This window comes from Mercenaria mercenaria, unplaced genomic scaffold (assembly GCF_021730395.1).
Source record: "Mercenaria mercenaria strain notata unplaced genomic scaffold, MADL_Memer_1 contig_4156, whole genome shotgun sequence".
Classification (NCBI taxonomy): Eukaryota; Metazoa; Mollusca; class Bivalvia; order Venerida; family Veneridae; genus Mercenaria; species Mercenaria mercenaria.
The window spans coordinates 2,881-19,717 of record NW_026462364.1 but is presented as its reverse complement, the minus strand read 5'-3'; the positions used below and the strand labels follow the sequence as shown (position 1 = coordinate 19,717).

The window sequence follows — 16,837 nt, the reverse complement described above, 5'->3', positions numbered from 1 at the left end:
ATTTCAGACAGAGTTGAATGATGGAAACCACCAGCACAAAGTAAATGGCAAAAATCCGTGACATGTAAGTGAGGCGATTTTTTGGCTCACGAGTTTTACAAAGCGTCGTAGTATTGTCTGCCACCTCCACGCTAGCCGAATCTGACTGAGCCATCCTGTTAATATGTAGTGTCTTTTATACCAAATGATTTTCTAGAATCCAACTGTCAAATTTCTTTGGATAACCTTCCCAGTGAACTTTAATTTCTTTGATCTTTTTTCCACCCACTTTCCTTGTGCGACGAGCAAGGACTGATTCAATTCCGTAAATATCTTTGTCTTTTATAGTCTGAATTTCAGGCAAATAAAAGGGTCCTTCAATTTTTCCCCACCCAAATCTTCTAACTGAACAGTTGGTGGTAAAGAACGGCGAATGTGAATGACCTTGAATAATTCTTTGGTCCAGTTTGGGAGATACCCTTTGTCAAAAGTTCGCTTTGTTTTGTTGATGCGAACTAAATCATACACTTTGACCAAGATAGGTTTGAATTTTGTTTTTGATCCGTACAAGTGTTGTGATACTTCAGGTTCTTTTTCAGTGACCGATGCGGATGTTGTTTGAATACTCCGATGAAAACTATGATTGTAGGCATGAACCAAATCATCTAAAATATCGATGTAACGTCGCGTTTTTTCATGTGTGAAATACTTCCACATGCGACTTTTCAAACTTCTTTGAAGTCTTTCAACAATGCTTGCATTAGTTTCAGGATTTTCTGTAGTGAAAAAATGAATATGTTTGGACTTTAAAAACTTTTGAAAGTTTTTAATTTTGAATTCAGATCCTTTGTCAGTTTGCAAGGATTTTGGGGATCGACCTGAAGTTTTCAAAATAGACTCAAACGCTTGAATCAAGGTTTGACCTGTTTTATTATAAATTGGAACAACCCAAGCGTATTTTGAAAACACATCAATGACACACAACAAATAACGAAACTGATCATTGTCTTTCATTAACCTCTGTAAATCTGCTAAATCCGCCTGCCACTGATGATCAATGCCTCCCACCTTTGTTTGACGTCTTTTAAATTTTCGACGAATAGGTTTATACAATGTCCAATTAAAGAATACGGGATTCCTGTATATGGAATGTTCCATATACGGGAAAAATGTTCCCGTATACGCCCGTATATAAGGAGTATACAGAATGCGTACACTCCCGTATACGGAACCATTTTCCGCAGTGAAGTAACTTACAAGAAATTTGGACCTTTTCATGGCGTAATAACACCCGTTTTTATCTCCTAGGAAAGTATTCATTTCATAATAATCGACGTAGTCTTTTTTGCAAGTGCAGTTATATATATATATATACCTTTTTAGTTTTGTTTTTTACCTTCACTTATTGTTCTTTGATAGCTTGTTTAGCGCAAAGTTTGCAATTTTTTATTTTTAGTCCTAGAACACGAATCTCACAGGTAAAATCTATCAGCAGATGTATTCAGTTAGTATACTTATTAAATTTTATGTATTCAGAAAAGATCGTCCATGTATTTGATGTTTATGATCAATTTAAATATTCGCTCATGTTCGGTTATTTATGGTGGTACAGGCCTGAAACAGATCGCGTGTAAGAAAAATACAATAATAACGTGCTTATTGCTAAGATGATTTACTTCCAGAGTAAGTTCTTGCTTTCTTTTTTCAGTTTGTTTACTAGATATCGGTAATTCTAAGGGCTTCTATGGTGGTGTAGCGTTTTGTTCCTCGGGCATCTTCGGTATTCGGTAGTTCCCCAATGGTTACAGCTCGACCTGAACATTCTTGTATGATACATCGCCAATACGTTTTTACTACTTTATCCTTACGACTTCTGAAGTCGTCCTTATTAAAAATATATCTATCAAACACAAGCTGTAACTTTCCTTTTTGTGAAGTAACGAACTCTATCACTATGGACGAAGATGAAAACCGTTTCCACTCTTTTTGTACATGTATTCAACTATATTCATTCTATTGTGACGATAAGGAAAGTCAGTACTTGAGCATTTCATCGTTCGATTATACGTGCTCTTAGTCTAATTCTACAAGAACGTAAATACTTATAAATTATAATCGTATGATCAAAATTATGAATCATTAATTATGATCATAAAATTATTTTCGGTCAATTTATTGTAAAGATGTCCGATCTCCGTAAATCTCCGAGAGCCTTATCTCGGACAGCGCTAAAATTGGAAATTATCGATCTCGCTAATTTACGTCCACGCATGAATCAGATATTTCACCAAAAATTGCGTTTGCGCTAAATTTTTGCCGCGCTAATAAATGTACGCCAACAGTAACTGAACATTAGAATTTTAGTTTTAGATGTATTGATCTCTAACTTCCACATAAAACAGTAACTATGCATAGCATTTAACGCTGACTGAAAATCTTTTTCATTTTCTGCAAATATAAACATGTCATCCGCATAAAGAAGTAAAAACAGTTGTTGGGGGCTTCTATCGACCTCCCGATTCTAACAACGAATATTGGACTCTCCTAGAAGAGAGCATAGACAGAGCCCATTTTCGTTCTAATAGTGTCGCTATCACAGGTGACTTTAATATTAATGTACTAAACGACCAGTAAAACAAAATATCAAGACTTATGAGTTCATATAGTTCTGTGCAACTAATTTCTGAGCCAACCCATTTTACTGAAAACTCCCAATCTCTTATCGATCTTGTATTTGTAAACAATCCGCAGCATGTCATATCAAGTTTCACCGCAGATCCCTTTATACCTGATCTCACAAGATTCCATTGTCCAACCGTTGTAGTTTTTAAATTTCAGAAACCAAAAATCACCGCTTTTAAAAGAAAAATACGGAAATACGACCAGGCCGACTTCGATAGTTATCGAGAAGAACTTGACCAAGTCGACTGGGATACCCTTTTAAATATCGATGACTTAGATTCCGTAGCCGAAGACTTGAGCAATACTATACTTGATGTTGCCTCTAAAACAATCCCTTCTAAAATTGTCACTATTCGTCCTGCAGATATACCATGGTTTCATTCCGGAATTCGAAAACTAATCAGACAGAGAAACAGACTATTCAGAAAGGCAAAGTTAGTTAAAAGTGAATTAGCTTGGAATAAGTTCAAGCAAAAACGAAATGAAACCATTCGAGAACTAAGAAAAGCCAAAAGCGACTTTAAAAATAAAATCATTGAGAAAATTAATCAAGAAAATTTTGATACTAAAACATGGTTCAAACTTTCTAAGAAAATTACCAATAAATCCAAGTCAACTGTTTTACCTGTATTGTCTTACAATGGTAGGATAGCGTCTGAAGACACAGACAAGGTCAATATTCTTAATTCGTATTTCTGCGAACAATCAGACATTAACGACAGAAATCACTCACTACCTGCTAGCCCAGAACAACCATCCCATATTCTTTCATCTATTCATATCTCACAACAAGATGTTACAGATGCAATATCGACTATTAATCCATCTAAATCCTGTGGTCCGGACATGGTCAGTCCAAGGCTTCTAAAGGAAGGCTCCTCCGTCCTAGCTGCACCGCTTGCTATATTTTTTAATAAACTAATTACCAAGTCGTACTTTCCCTCAGTCTGGAAGACAGCAAATGTTACTCCAATTTACAAAATGTCTAATCCATCAGACCCTCAAAACTACCGACCAATATCTCTTCTTAGCTGTGTTGGGAAGCTTATGGAACGATGTACACACAAACATTTTTTCAATTTTCTTACACAAAATAACATACTCAGTAGTTATCAATCAGGATTTATACGTAGCGATTCCACAATTAATCAGCTTGTGTATATCTACAATGACATTTGCAAGGCTATGGATGACGGTAAAGAAGTAAGAGTAGTATTTTGCGACATCTCCAAAGCCTTTGACCGAGTATGGCATAAAGGTCTTCTTTTTAAATTGTCCACAATTGGTGTCTGTGGTAACCTACTTCAGTGGTTCAAATCGTATCTCACTCTTCGAAAGCAAAGAGTGGTATTTGCCAATACCTCGTCTGATTGGTCATCCATCAATGCTGGTGTCCCTCAAGGCTCAATCCTCGGACCTGCTCTATTTCTTGTCTACATAAACGACATTATTCTCAATTTACGTTCAAATGTGAGGTTGTTTGCCGACGACACTAGTATGTACATTATTGTCGATGATCCTGCTACGCCGGCAGCAACCTTAAACCAAGATCTCGAGACAGTTCGGAAATGGTCTAGGACTTGGCTGGTCACTTTTAATCCTTCCAAAACTGAGACTCTCACCTTCTCTAGAAAAACGACAAAACCTGTACATCCTGACCTATATTTTGATAATGTCTTGTTAAATCCTGTAAGTACACACAAACATCTAGGTCTAACATTGTCGGAAGACTGCAAGTGGAATGCACATATCACAAACACAGTCAATAAAGCCTGGCAACGGCTTGCACTTCTACGTTCCTTTAAATACCTTTTAACTAGACAGAATCTTTAACGACTATATGTCTCGTTTATTCGTCCTCTACTTGAATACGGCGATGTCGTCTGGGACAACTGTTCCGACTACTTAAAATCAGAATTAGAGTCCGTTCAAATTGAAGCATTAAGAATAATAATGGGAGCAACTAAATATTGTAACATAGATAAACTTTACCACGAATCCAGTATTGAGCCCTTAGTTAAAAGACGTAGAAAACATAAACTTTCCCTTTTATTTAAAATGAAAAATGAACTAGTGCCGAGCTACTTATGCAATTTGATTCCTCCCAGAGTTGATCATAGGTTTGAACTTAGACACTCTCAAAGGTTACCGTTGATACAATGTAGAACAGAGTTCTATAGAACATCTTTCTTACCCTCTGCTATACGGGAATGGAACAGTTTACCAGCTTCTATTACAGACCAAACGACCATCCATTCTTTCAAAAATGCTTTAAATGATAGAAGCAATCTGAAACCCAACGCTCTGTTTAAAATTGGTCAGCGCAAGCTCCAGATGCTTCATACTCGCCTAAGACTGGGTTGTAGTTCATTAAACTTTGATCTCCATCGGCGTTCACTAATTGACTCTCCCTTGTGTAGTTGCGGCTTAGTCGAAACAGTTAGTCATTTCTATTTATCCTGTTCCAACTACACCCAGCAAAGGCAAAATCTTTTGACTAACCTCCCTTGTCCCGCTACGATTGACAACCTTCTGTTCGGGAACGAGCATCTGTCTTTTGAACAAAATAAGCATGTCATAATCAAAGCTCAGCAATTTATAGCTGCGACAGGTCGTTTTGATCCGAGTCACAACGGTTGGTGAGTGGAGGTCCCCGAGTAGCTGAATATATATATATTTTACATTACTTTCTTCTATTTTCGTATTTTTTTCATCCGTCTACATTAGGTTGAAAAATACTCAGTTTTTACCAGTTTCTACTTCAATTTTCTTCTAAGTTAATTTTTCTACGACGTTAATCATTTAACAGTACTAATCTTGTTGCAACCTGTCATAACAAAAAATTTATTTGTATGTATTAGGATATGGATTCATATAAGTTACCTTGTAACTTTTTTCCTAATCCTAACTGTATTTGTTACAATGATGTTTATGTTATGTGTACCTGATTGACTGAAATAAATACTGTTTAAACTAAAAACAGTTTTAAGTAAACTTCGACCGTGTCATCACTTAGTTTATCTTTAACGACATTTGACAAAAGAACTAAACCATTGTATTTACCTGAAATATGTTCAACTAGATCATTAAGAGAGATAGAAAATAAAATCTGTGAAAAAGTTACGAAAACCTGCTTGCTCTTCATTTAAAAGACCGGACAATTCTAAAAAGTTATTAAGCCTATTATTCAGTACCAGTGAAAAGTTTACCAAGACAGCTCAAAATGGTTATACCACAGTAAATATCTGGGCTGTTGATGTCACATTTTTTCTTATTCTTATAGATTGGGAAAATTACACCTTTACACCAGGATTCTGGTATACAGACAGAATTTAGCATTAAATTAAATAGATTTTGTAATACCGGTAACATTTCATCCTTGGAGATCTTTATATATATATATATATATACTAAATTATAAATTCAGAAGATTATCAAAATGGCCGCCATTAAAACAAATAGCTATTTTAGTAAAATTTAGTTTTCATCTTATTCTTGATAAATATTTATGTGTACACTTATTCATACCTACTTCTAGGGTAAATCAAATGTACACTTCCGCTGGTCTGGTCGCAGTAGTCCAAATATAAAAGTGCTAAACTTTCACTCTTTCATCGTGCCCTTTCTCAATAGCATCGTGTTTTCTTTTACTCTGCCGCGTCTCCTTATGTATCACATAGCATTCTATCGAAATCGGCATGTTCTTATCGCATGCTAGGTAAAAATGGCGGCGTAAGAATTCAATATCTCGAAAAGAGATACTGAAAAAAGTGAAAAGGAGTAAATGCAGCGGGTATTATTTCACGAACTGCAGTTTTCTTACATAAAAGTTAACACCCCCTTTTCTTTATGTTTTTCTAAAGTAGCGATATAGTTCTTTTTTGGGATATAAGTCTCTGGAAATCTGATATGCTAGAAAATTTCGAAAAGCCGTTATAAAGAAAGCGGATTTTATATGAAATAAAGAACAGTCGGATTTAGCGGTGGTCTGTCTATCCAAATACATACGTTGTCGTAAATCCTCACGTTAGCTTCCGGTTGGGCATGCGCACATACAAATATTAAGGTATACTACCTCCGTTCACATTTTGTAAAAATTGTATGTTGATCTTTTATATAAGATTATATGTAAGTATTTCTACAACTTCAAAAACAAAGATGTTTGGAATTGATTAATAAAAAGACAGTTCGATAAGTTGAATTCTTAAATGTTTCTCATTATAGAAGCGTGCTTTAAACCTATTGATGTTTCTTTCTCCTAATAAAATTTCCCTACTAAATTTTAACAGAACCTTGGTGTGCAATGTTGCATTCTGATCGAGTGGATTTTGCCAGGCCTGGATCCCACGAGAGCCCAAGACATCTTTATTTTCAGTCCTTTATAAGCCGAAATAGACTATAATGTTAGACAAATAAGTTTGAAACGATGAACTTTGTGTCGCATGGAACGTTGAGACGCCATAATTACGCCAATATTTATTTCTGTATCCGACGGAAGTTGAATACAGAATTTTGTATTCATTATTGTAACACACAGAAAATTCGTAGATGTAAAATAGAAATATATATAATGTTTAATTACTGGAGGTTGGATTATGGCATAGAACAGTAGACTTACAAAAATACATCCAGACTGAATAAATGCATACTTTCAGTCTAATGCAACTCTAAATAGTGCATAGTAGGTACAAAACATACTCTTTATAATCATTAATAGTTTTTTCAAAACATGTCTTTTATGTTTTTAATTCAGTAAGGGCAGTATCAGAAATAGCCCTGATTACAGTGTAGTAACTTGTAAACTAAAGATGTACAGAGTCTGGTCACATGAAAGTTCAGACTGCTGAAATCTGTGTTCATGAAAATCGAGCTACTTTTCGTTGAATTCAAAGTGAAATGATTTAACATTTTAAGAAAACAAAATGTTTACCTCCAACTAATAAAGCCACATTTTGAAGGAAAGTGAAACATTGCAATTAATAAAATAATAAAACATTTTTCACAAAAACCATCTTTTGAATTAGAAAAATCTTTCATGATAAATAGTTACAATAAATAGTTTTTCTGTAGGCAACTACACACATGCCTGAAATTAAAAGGCGTCTTGTATGTGTGACTGGCAATGGTCTTATTTGCCGCTTGGCAATGGTTCAGAAGTACAACCTTACAGAAACGGCTCAATGTTCTGCCTAACTGTAACTGATATAGCATTTTCAGCCGACATCGTAGTAATGGTTAAGAACGGGTTTCGGTTCTCAAATATACTGGATGCACTTAAGATATTTTTACTGTTAAACAGTCTTTTAAATACAACATTTAAACAACATGAAGTAGAGCATTTCTTTAGGTTTATTTATTTGACAAACAAACACTAATTTGCAAAATTCACAGGATACCTACATACAAGTGTTGTTTTTATTACTTTAGGACTTTCATATCTACACCTACCACATAATCAGAACTGATTATATTGCGTGGGCAGTTACTGTTATGCAGGGCTATTAGGAAGTGAAAGGTTTGCATAAAAGACAATAATCTATTTTTCCGAATTGACGCTACGTTTCCAAAACAGAATATCTGGAAAGAAATAGTTAAGAGATCAATTGGCCTGAAATTGAATTTAGATTTTTGTGTCTGCGCAGCTTGCATCCTTTATGAATTCTATCAGATACAGAATACAATAATTCTGGTACTTCAGTCAGTTGTACAGAGATCACTTACCTTACTGTAGGTGGTACTTCTAATAAGTATGTTATATTCAAGAAAATATACAATTATTTGTGTTGAATGCAGTTTAGATACTGAATTATTGTTGAACATCTGCTCATGTTTTGTTCGCAAAAATAGTATAAAATATAGTTTATGGCTAACATTACACCAGTATTGAAGAAACGTAAATTATATACGTTTCTGTGCAAAGAAACCACGAGAACAGATCATTGAAATGATGTCAGGACTCATTTCGTTCGAAATGAACGATACTAAGAGAGGAAAATGTTTCAAGTCCACATTAAGCCACTTATATACAATGGCGAAAAGACTCTGTTTCGCTCGTCGTTGATTTTAAATCGCATATATAATTGACCGAGGTTGTAGCAACTGTTACGTGAATACTTCAATGCATAAATGCATGAAACAATTTATAAGTTACACAAACATGTTCTGTATATGTATATCACGTTAAGTTGATTACATCCGAAAGAAAGTGTTAAGTGTCAAATGTTATAAATCATATTTGTATATAGTACATGAGAGTATATTGTAATTACTATTTACATCATACTATCCTACTGTTGATCTTGCATTTTGATTTTGCAAGATCATATCTTACGGGAATTAATATACATTTAAAGTTCGATGAAATACAGTATACTTAGATCTTCCTTGTTTTTCCATTTGTCTATATTGTTCACTTTCGTTTTGACCAAGGATTAAACTTCTTTGCATCTAATTTTCATCAGTTACATTGAACTATATTTTCTATCACTAAAATGATCATGTATACTTATATTTTTTTAATTTTCACAATAAACAATTATGCTGGTATATTATATCTGTTCATAGACAGGTTTTATTATATCAACCAATCTTTGATATTTTTGTCTATAACTGTATATATGCAAAATTATAACTATTACTTTTGAAGTATGTTAGATTCACCATTAATGTGTATATTACGTCTTGTATGCATGTGATTGTGATAATGTTTGTATTATTAGAATCTACAAAAATGTACATGCTTCTCTTCTTAAGAAGGAATAAAAGATCTATCTATCTATAATTCGGTTTATTTGAAGTCTTAGCAGCCCACTTAAGTCACATTTATATTAAGTATGCATATATTTAATGTTTTCAAAGCAAAATTAGCAATAATTTTATTGGCAAACCATCCTGATTAACTGCCGAAATTTATTATACACAGTTGAGCACAATTAGCGCTTCATGGTTTTCGTTGAGTTATGAAACAATGATAAATGCCCAAAAGAAAAATACCACGTGCCAAGAACGCAGCCTCTCCAAACCATAATCATGTAGCAAATAATCTTCACCTACATGCAATCGTACGCAAAAGGCCACCTACATGCAATGGTACGTAAAGGTGGTAGCACATAATCCCCAGCTACACGCAATCGTACGAAAAGGTGGTAGCAAATCAATCTGACTAAAGTACATCTCCTATTACGTTACGCATAGGATCTGAGAACGACCTATTTATAGCCTCGTTCTGACGACCCTTTCGCTAGCCAGTCAGAGCTTAACTTACAACATTTTGCAAATCTACCTGTAGCCTTGACTTTTGATATTTACAATTCTTATGTGGTAATGTGTAAGATAGCCGGTTAGCTCAGTCGGTATGCCACTTGCTTTGTAAGTGAGGGGTCACGGGTTCGAGCCCTGGAATTACTGCATATTTTTCTTGCTCTTCAACATTCGAACAAGCCGTCTGATTGGTTAAAATAAAAATAGCAATACTGGATATCCAAAATATACAGAAGACGTATGTGAATGGGTCGTTCTCAGATCTTCGTTTAGCAGATCAAGTACTTTAGTCAAATTGGTAGCAAATAATCCTCACCTACATGCAATGGTACGAAGAAGTGGTAGCAAATAATCCCCACCTGCATGCAATCGTACGAAAGGGTGGTAGCAAATAATCCCCACCCACATGCAATCATACGAAAGGGTGGTAGCAAATAATCATCACTTACATGCAGTGGTACGAAAAGGTGGTAGCAAATAATCCCCACCTACATGCAATGGTACGAAAAGGTGGTAGCAAATAATCCCCACCTGCATGCTATCGTACGTAAAGGTGGTAGCAAATAATCCCCACCCACATGCAATCATACGAAAGGGTGGTAGCAAATAATCCTCACCCACATGCAATGGTACGAAAAGGTGGTAGCAAATAATCCCTGCCTACATGCAATGGTACGAAAAGGTGGTAGCAAATAATCCTCACCTACATGCAATGGTACGAATAGGTGGTAGCAAATAATCCCTGCCTACATGCAATGGTACGAAAAGGTGGTAGCAAATAATCATCACTTACATGCAGTGGTACGAAAAGGTGGTAGCAAATAATCTCCACCTACATGCAATGGTACGAAAAGGTGGTAGCAAATAATCCTCACCTACATGCAATGGTACGAAAAGGTGGTAGCAAATAATCCCTGCCTACATGCAATGGTACGAAAAGGTGGTAGCAAATAATCCTCACCTACATGCAATTGTACGAAAAGGTGGTAGCAAATTATCCCTACCTACATGCAATGGTACGAAAAGGTGGTAGCAAATAATCATCATTTACATGCAGTGCTACGAAAAGGTGGTAGCAAATAATCTCCACCTACATGCAATGGTACGAAAAGGTGGTAGCAAATAATCTCCACCTACATGCAATGGTACGAAAAGGTGGTAGCAAATAATCATCACCTACATGCAATGGTACGAAAAGGTGGTAGCAAATAATCCCCACCTGCATGCTATCGTACGTAAAGGTGGTAGCAAATAATCCTCACCCACATGCAATCGTACGAAAGGGTGGTAGCAAATATTCCTCACCCACATGCAATGGTACGAAAGGGTGGTAGCAAATAATCCTCACCTACATGCAATGGTATGAAAAGATGGTAGCAAATATTCCACACCCACATGCAATGGTACGAAAGGGTGGTAGCAAATAATCGCCACCTACATGCAATTGTACGAAAGGGTGGTAGCAAATATTCCACACCCACATGCAATGGTACGAAAGGGTGGTAGCAAGTAATCCCCACCTGCATGCTATCGTACGTACAGGTGGTAGCAAATAATCCCCACCTGCATGCAATGGTACGAAGAAGTGGTAGTAAATAATCCCCACCTGCATGCAATGGTACGAAAAGGTAGTAGCAAATAATCCTCACCTACATGCAATGGTACGAAAAGGTTGTAGCAAATAATCCCCACCTACATGCAATGGTACGAAAAGGTGGTATCAAATAATCCCCACCTACATGCAATGGTACGAAAAGGTGGTAGCAAATATTCCCCACCTACATGCAATGGTACGAAAAGGTGGTAGCAAATAATCCCCACCTACATGTAATGGTACGAAGAGGTGGTAGCAAATAATCCCCATCTACATGCAATGGTACGAAAAGGTAGTAGCAAATAATCATCACCTACATGTAATGGTACGAAGAGGTAGTAGCAAATAATCCCCACCTACATGCAATCGTACGAAAAGGTGGTAGCAGTGTATGTATTAATATGATAACGATTAATGTATAACAAAACGTAAAGATAAAGGAAATGAACAAATAAAATAAAACAGTGATGTACTACCTTGTAATCGTTAGTGGCAAAATCACCGCTGGAGAGTTTTAAAAAAAACCAAACCATGTTCCAAAGTTACAGGATAGCGTAAATAAAAGTAATCCCCGCCTACATGCAACGGTACGAAAATGTACTGTATACATGTGGAAAAAAAAACGAACCGTTTTTTTTTTGCAATAGAATATCATAGAATATAATTGAATATCTTTTATTTCCAATTTCGGGCCCTCTCGAACATGACAATTTTGATATATACATAAAGTTCCAGAAAAGGTATCGCTAACACTATAAATCAATAGAAAAAAGTAATGATAAACAATAATGAACAAACAGACATGCCAGTAGATACTATTTTGTAATCAGAAATAGGTATCATGTAATACTGGCAGAAAATATAATAGTATGACTAGCTTAATTCGCTCTTAGCAGTATCATATCTGTTCTCTGTAAACTACGCACCCACATTTCTTGCATTTAAACAAGCATAAATAAATTTTGTTGTTAAACTAATTACTGCTTCATCATCATTGCTTAATAATAATATAAATTGCTGCAAAGATGGCAGGTTACTGAAAGTTTTACACAGCTTCGCTATATCGGATACAAAATCACACGCGGTTCATCTTCTATTTCCTCAGATTATCTCCTATTTGCTAGGGTGTATTACTGTATCTATCTGTTTCAATTTCCAGTTTATGAACACTTATCCTATTTTTGCATAATAGGATCGAACCTTTCCCATTTTCAATTACATTAAGGTAGTTTTCAAACTCAAATATGTTCTTGAACTTTGCATATGTTCGCTATTTACCAAAACTATGAGCATCGCATATTTTAAGCTTATTTTGCCAGATTAATTTGAGCTTAATGATGAGTTTGCATGTTCTCTATGGCTTTTTCAAAAGACATACAAGCTAGAGGAACACTAGTATGTACCGGACGAAACAGACCAAGATACTTTCAAAATCTTTTTTAAGGCATTTCTAACCATGACGGTCCATTGTTTTCAATGTCATATCTGTTGATTCAGGGAGTCGGTGGTGCAGTGGTTAATAGATTGAGCTATAATGCTAGCTGTCATACATATGATATAGGTTAATGATATCCGAACTAGAGTTTAGTGCTTATTAGTACTGTTTCAGTCAGTATGGGCTGAGACGCGATACTGGGCAGGTAAATTAGATATCATGTCATATCGGAGATATACTAGAAACAATTGGTTCTTTCACTGACTTCTAAAGTGTACATGTTAACCATTTATCAGGGCCATATTTGTCATATTCCGGACTGAATAATTTTCGTACTTAACGCAATTGTTATATTTATTAGACAGCATGTCATGTTATATACTCTAGGTCAAAATGTCAAGGTCAGATGAGTTCAATATAGGGCTGTTATAACCCTTTTTGTTTCCTGTTTCTTTAAAGTCACAATATGGTTATTTATTCGGATAAAAGTATTAAACTGATCATCTGGATCTATCTCGCACGCGAAACGTTTAGCGAAAATGAAGCAAACATACATTGAAACATATTCAAAATAAAATAAACAGTTTTATAAATATTTCAGGCCTGCCGGCCAATGGCAGAAGCAATCTGCGTTATTGAAGACGACGTCAGTGTTGACAAAGCTACACCCTTGTTGGCTTCGCAGCAAAGAAGTTATTTAAAAGAACAGGTCTGGGAAGAAATATTTCAAGAAAAATGTGCTATTACTGTGCAACAAAATGAAATTCTGCATGTAAAAGATAATGTTGAAAGCTTTGTTTCAAAAGTTATTCAAAGAGCTCTTAATAGCGATACATACCAAAATTTTATAAGTGCAGTTGATAAAAAAGACCTGATTCAATTTAATGAACAATGCAGCGAAGAAAACCTTCTACAAATAGGAAGTTTTTATGAGGGTACGAAAAACAGTTACCCTAACGAGTTCGACTTTATATTTGTCCTTACAGAATATTCAGCTAAGGACTACACACTGTTACAAAAGCTAACATCAGACTTGTCAGATCTGTTTCATGAAGAGCTGAAAAACGTGATATCGGGACTTAGTCTTAAACTCGATAAGGTATTTGAACAGTTCAGTTTATCCGGACAGCATGGACCAGCATCAAAAATTAAACTTGTATTTAAAGAAGCCGCAGCGTTACGCGAACGGATTGTTTACCTCGATATTTCTGCAGCGTCGAGGTGGCATTTTGAAACGTGTTTGCCAAAAGAAATAGAAGTATGCTGTAACGAATGGATTGAAATGATTCTAGAGACCGGAAGTGCTCTTGTTATAAAGGTTTACAAAGCCGATCATCCAAAACACAAAACGGAGGTCAAGATCACAATCACCGAGACGGAACAGAACTTCGTAAGACACGCAATGACGGAGAATCATCGGAAGGTGTACAGATTGCTGAAATATGTTTTCAACGGAAACGACGGCGCGAATGAAACATTAAAGATGCTCATAAGAAGACCTGACAACACACATACAAGTTCCATAGCTTTTATTGGAAAGAAAGTGAGTCCAAAAATTGTGTACGATTTGCCTTCATATACAATTAAAACGCTTATATTTGATCACGTGCATCGGTGTCGGAACGCGGAAGAGGGCATTGCAGAATGCCTCACTGAAGTTCTTAAAAGTTTGTTGGCAAAATTTGACGGAACTAAATGTGTGTCTGTAAAGACAATGTTAAGACAACCTGTAGAAATTACGGATGATTCCCTTTCTACTGAGGCAGTTGGTATGAAACTGTCCATATTGCTCAAAACGGCGGAAAATGTAGAACAAACCAGAGAAATGATGCGCGCTGGTTTAGAAAAACAAATACCTTTCACCGAACAGCAAATAGATACTGTAGAAACTGTTCTTACTTTAAAAGGATGCATATTGGGATATTCTAGAGTGCTTTTACTAACTGTACCAGCCATCATTGGAATAATTCTACTAACAATAATTGGCATTAGTGGACAGCTTTGTGTTGTAAGTCCTACTTACTCCAGCAATAAATCCATTGACGTACAATATTGTTGTATAGGAACGAAAGGCATATCAGAAAGATGGAGAAATGTGACTTGTTCGAAAAGTAACATTTTCTCCAGACATTCAGATGATATCGCATGTCTGTTGGGTTGGAAAAGGCGTTTGCTTGCATGGCATTGACAGCTGCAAAGAATGCCGATGTTGGTAACGGAGATGTCTACTACGCATGGAATGATGTTGCACTATGCTCAGAAAACGTCAGTAAGGTAAGTAAGTTCACAGTAGATTTAAAGAAGCAAACCATGAGTTTCATGGTTTCTCAAAACTTGCCGCATTTTACAATCACTAATGATGTCCGAGTTTATTTTCGCGGCAGACTATTGTTTAAAATCACAACGGTTGAAAGAGTGACAAGCATGTCTTTAAATGTCAGTTGTTATGAAATTCTAGAATATTGATCACATTTCTGGCGTTCTTTGTCTTGTGAGGTAGGATTCCAGTTTGTTACTCTAACTGCATTAAAATTCGGTGTAATTTCAATTTAGCAATAATCATTGCGCATTTATGTTTTCATTTAGCTTGTACTTAACTAACTCTAGCGTAGGACGTCATAAATTGTACTAATGACTTACGAACTCATACAGTTCTAATACGTACTAACTTCTAGGTACGACTTTATACGACTACAGAGAAGATATTAAATCGCACATAGGAATTAATAGGTCCTATGTAGATTTTATTAAAATATAAAAAGTGGTAAAACAAAGGTCGCCCAACATGACATAAATAAAAATGTTGCAGGACCTGTTCATGAAGTGGAAATGCCCTGTAGCCCTGGTTCGAACAGAAAGTACCGAAATAAAATTTAGAGACATCCGCAAATGTATTCATACGTCGGTATACATGGAACATCCGTGCAATTAATGAAAAGCGACGTATGGTCCCCTGATAAAATAATGGATTTGTCCTAAATGAGAAGACAATGGGCAGAACTAAACAAAGTGGAATTTAGGAGTGGAAATCAGAAGTTATGGAGCTTGCATATCTTGTTTAAGACATACTAATAGTGGTTTTGCTGTTCCCAGGACGCTGTCATAGCGTGGTGCACTGACCTTCCATATAAGAATGTAAATCTTCAATATCTTTAGGCATATAATGTTCTTATAGATTAAAATAAAGCAAGAACATGTTCTATAAGAGAGAATAAGCCATACGAATATAGTTCCTAAATTTTGAGAGAAAAAAGTTATATCATTGAGGTCATTGGCAATTTAAAGATTCCACAGCACTATGACGTGATGCTTTTCACCTAAATAAGCACCAACAAATAAATATAGCAATTGGTTCTTTCAAGATTAGAATTCATTGTTTGGAAATTAGCATTCACTTGTAGCATTTGGCTATAAGCATTTAGCTTATTAGACTGGCTCCCGTCCCTATGTTTGTTCTATATATATATGATTATTCATTAAGAGGGAAGTAACTCCAGCAGGTTGTTTCTACATTGACTTTTTTTATTGCCCCTGGCTCCGAACATAGGGACTGGTGAAAGTTGGCTTACAGTGTCTCACAAATTTGTGAGACAAATTCCCATTAATTTCTTTTAGTGATAATCAGCTGCTATCACTGTGACATGTTATCTAAGGGTTTCATGTGCTAGCCACTATTTAATGAGCCGAAGCTAATTTACAGATTTATGGCCTGCCCTCAGCTTGTAATGGCTTATCAGGCAACAGGAATGTGCTCTCATACAAAAGGGTGCATATTTAACAGAGGATTTGTGATCTATTTTCAAGAATTAGATCATTATAAACTACACCTTTAATAGAGAAATGGGTGAAGCTATACTTAAAAGTCTAAAAAATTGTAGGTGTAAAGC

The 16,837-nt window shown here is 35.7% G+C and overlaps 1 protein-coding gene across 1 annotated transcript in view; it reads left to right on the top strand.

Moving 5' to 3' along the window:
- The window catches only part of LOC128553663 (uncharacterized), a 35,041-nt gene extending 19,805 nt beyond the window's left edge, over positions 1-15,236 (top strand). Inside the window, exon 2 of the mRNA XM_053534837.1 lies at positions 13,552-15,236. Within this exon, the coding sequence (XP_053390812.1) occupies positions 13,564-15,138 (1,575 nt within the window). The 5' untranslated portion in view covers positions 13,552-13,563 and the 3' untranslated portion in view covers positions 15,139-15,236. The remainder of the gene's footprint in view (positions 1-13,551) is intronic.
- Positions 15,237-16,837: the final 1,601 nt, after the last annotated feature.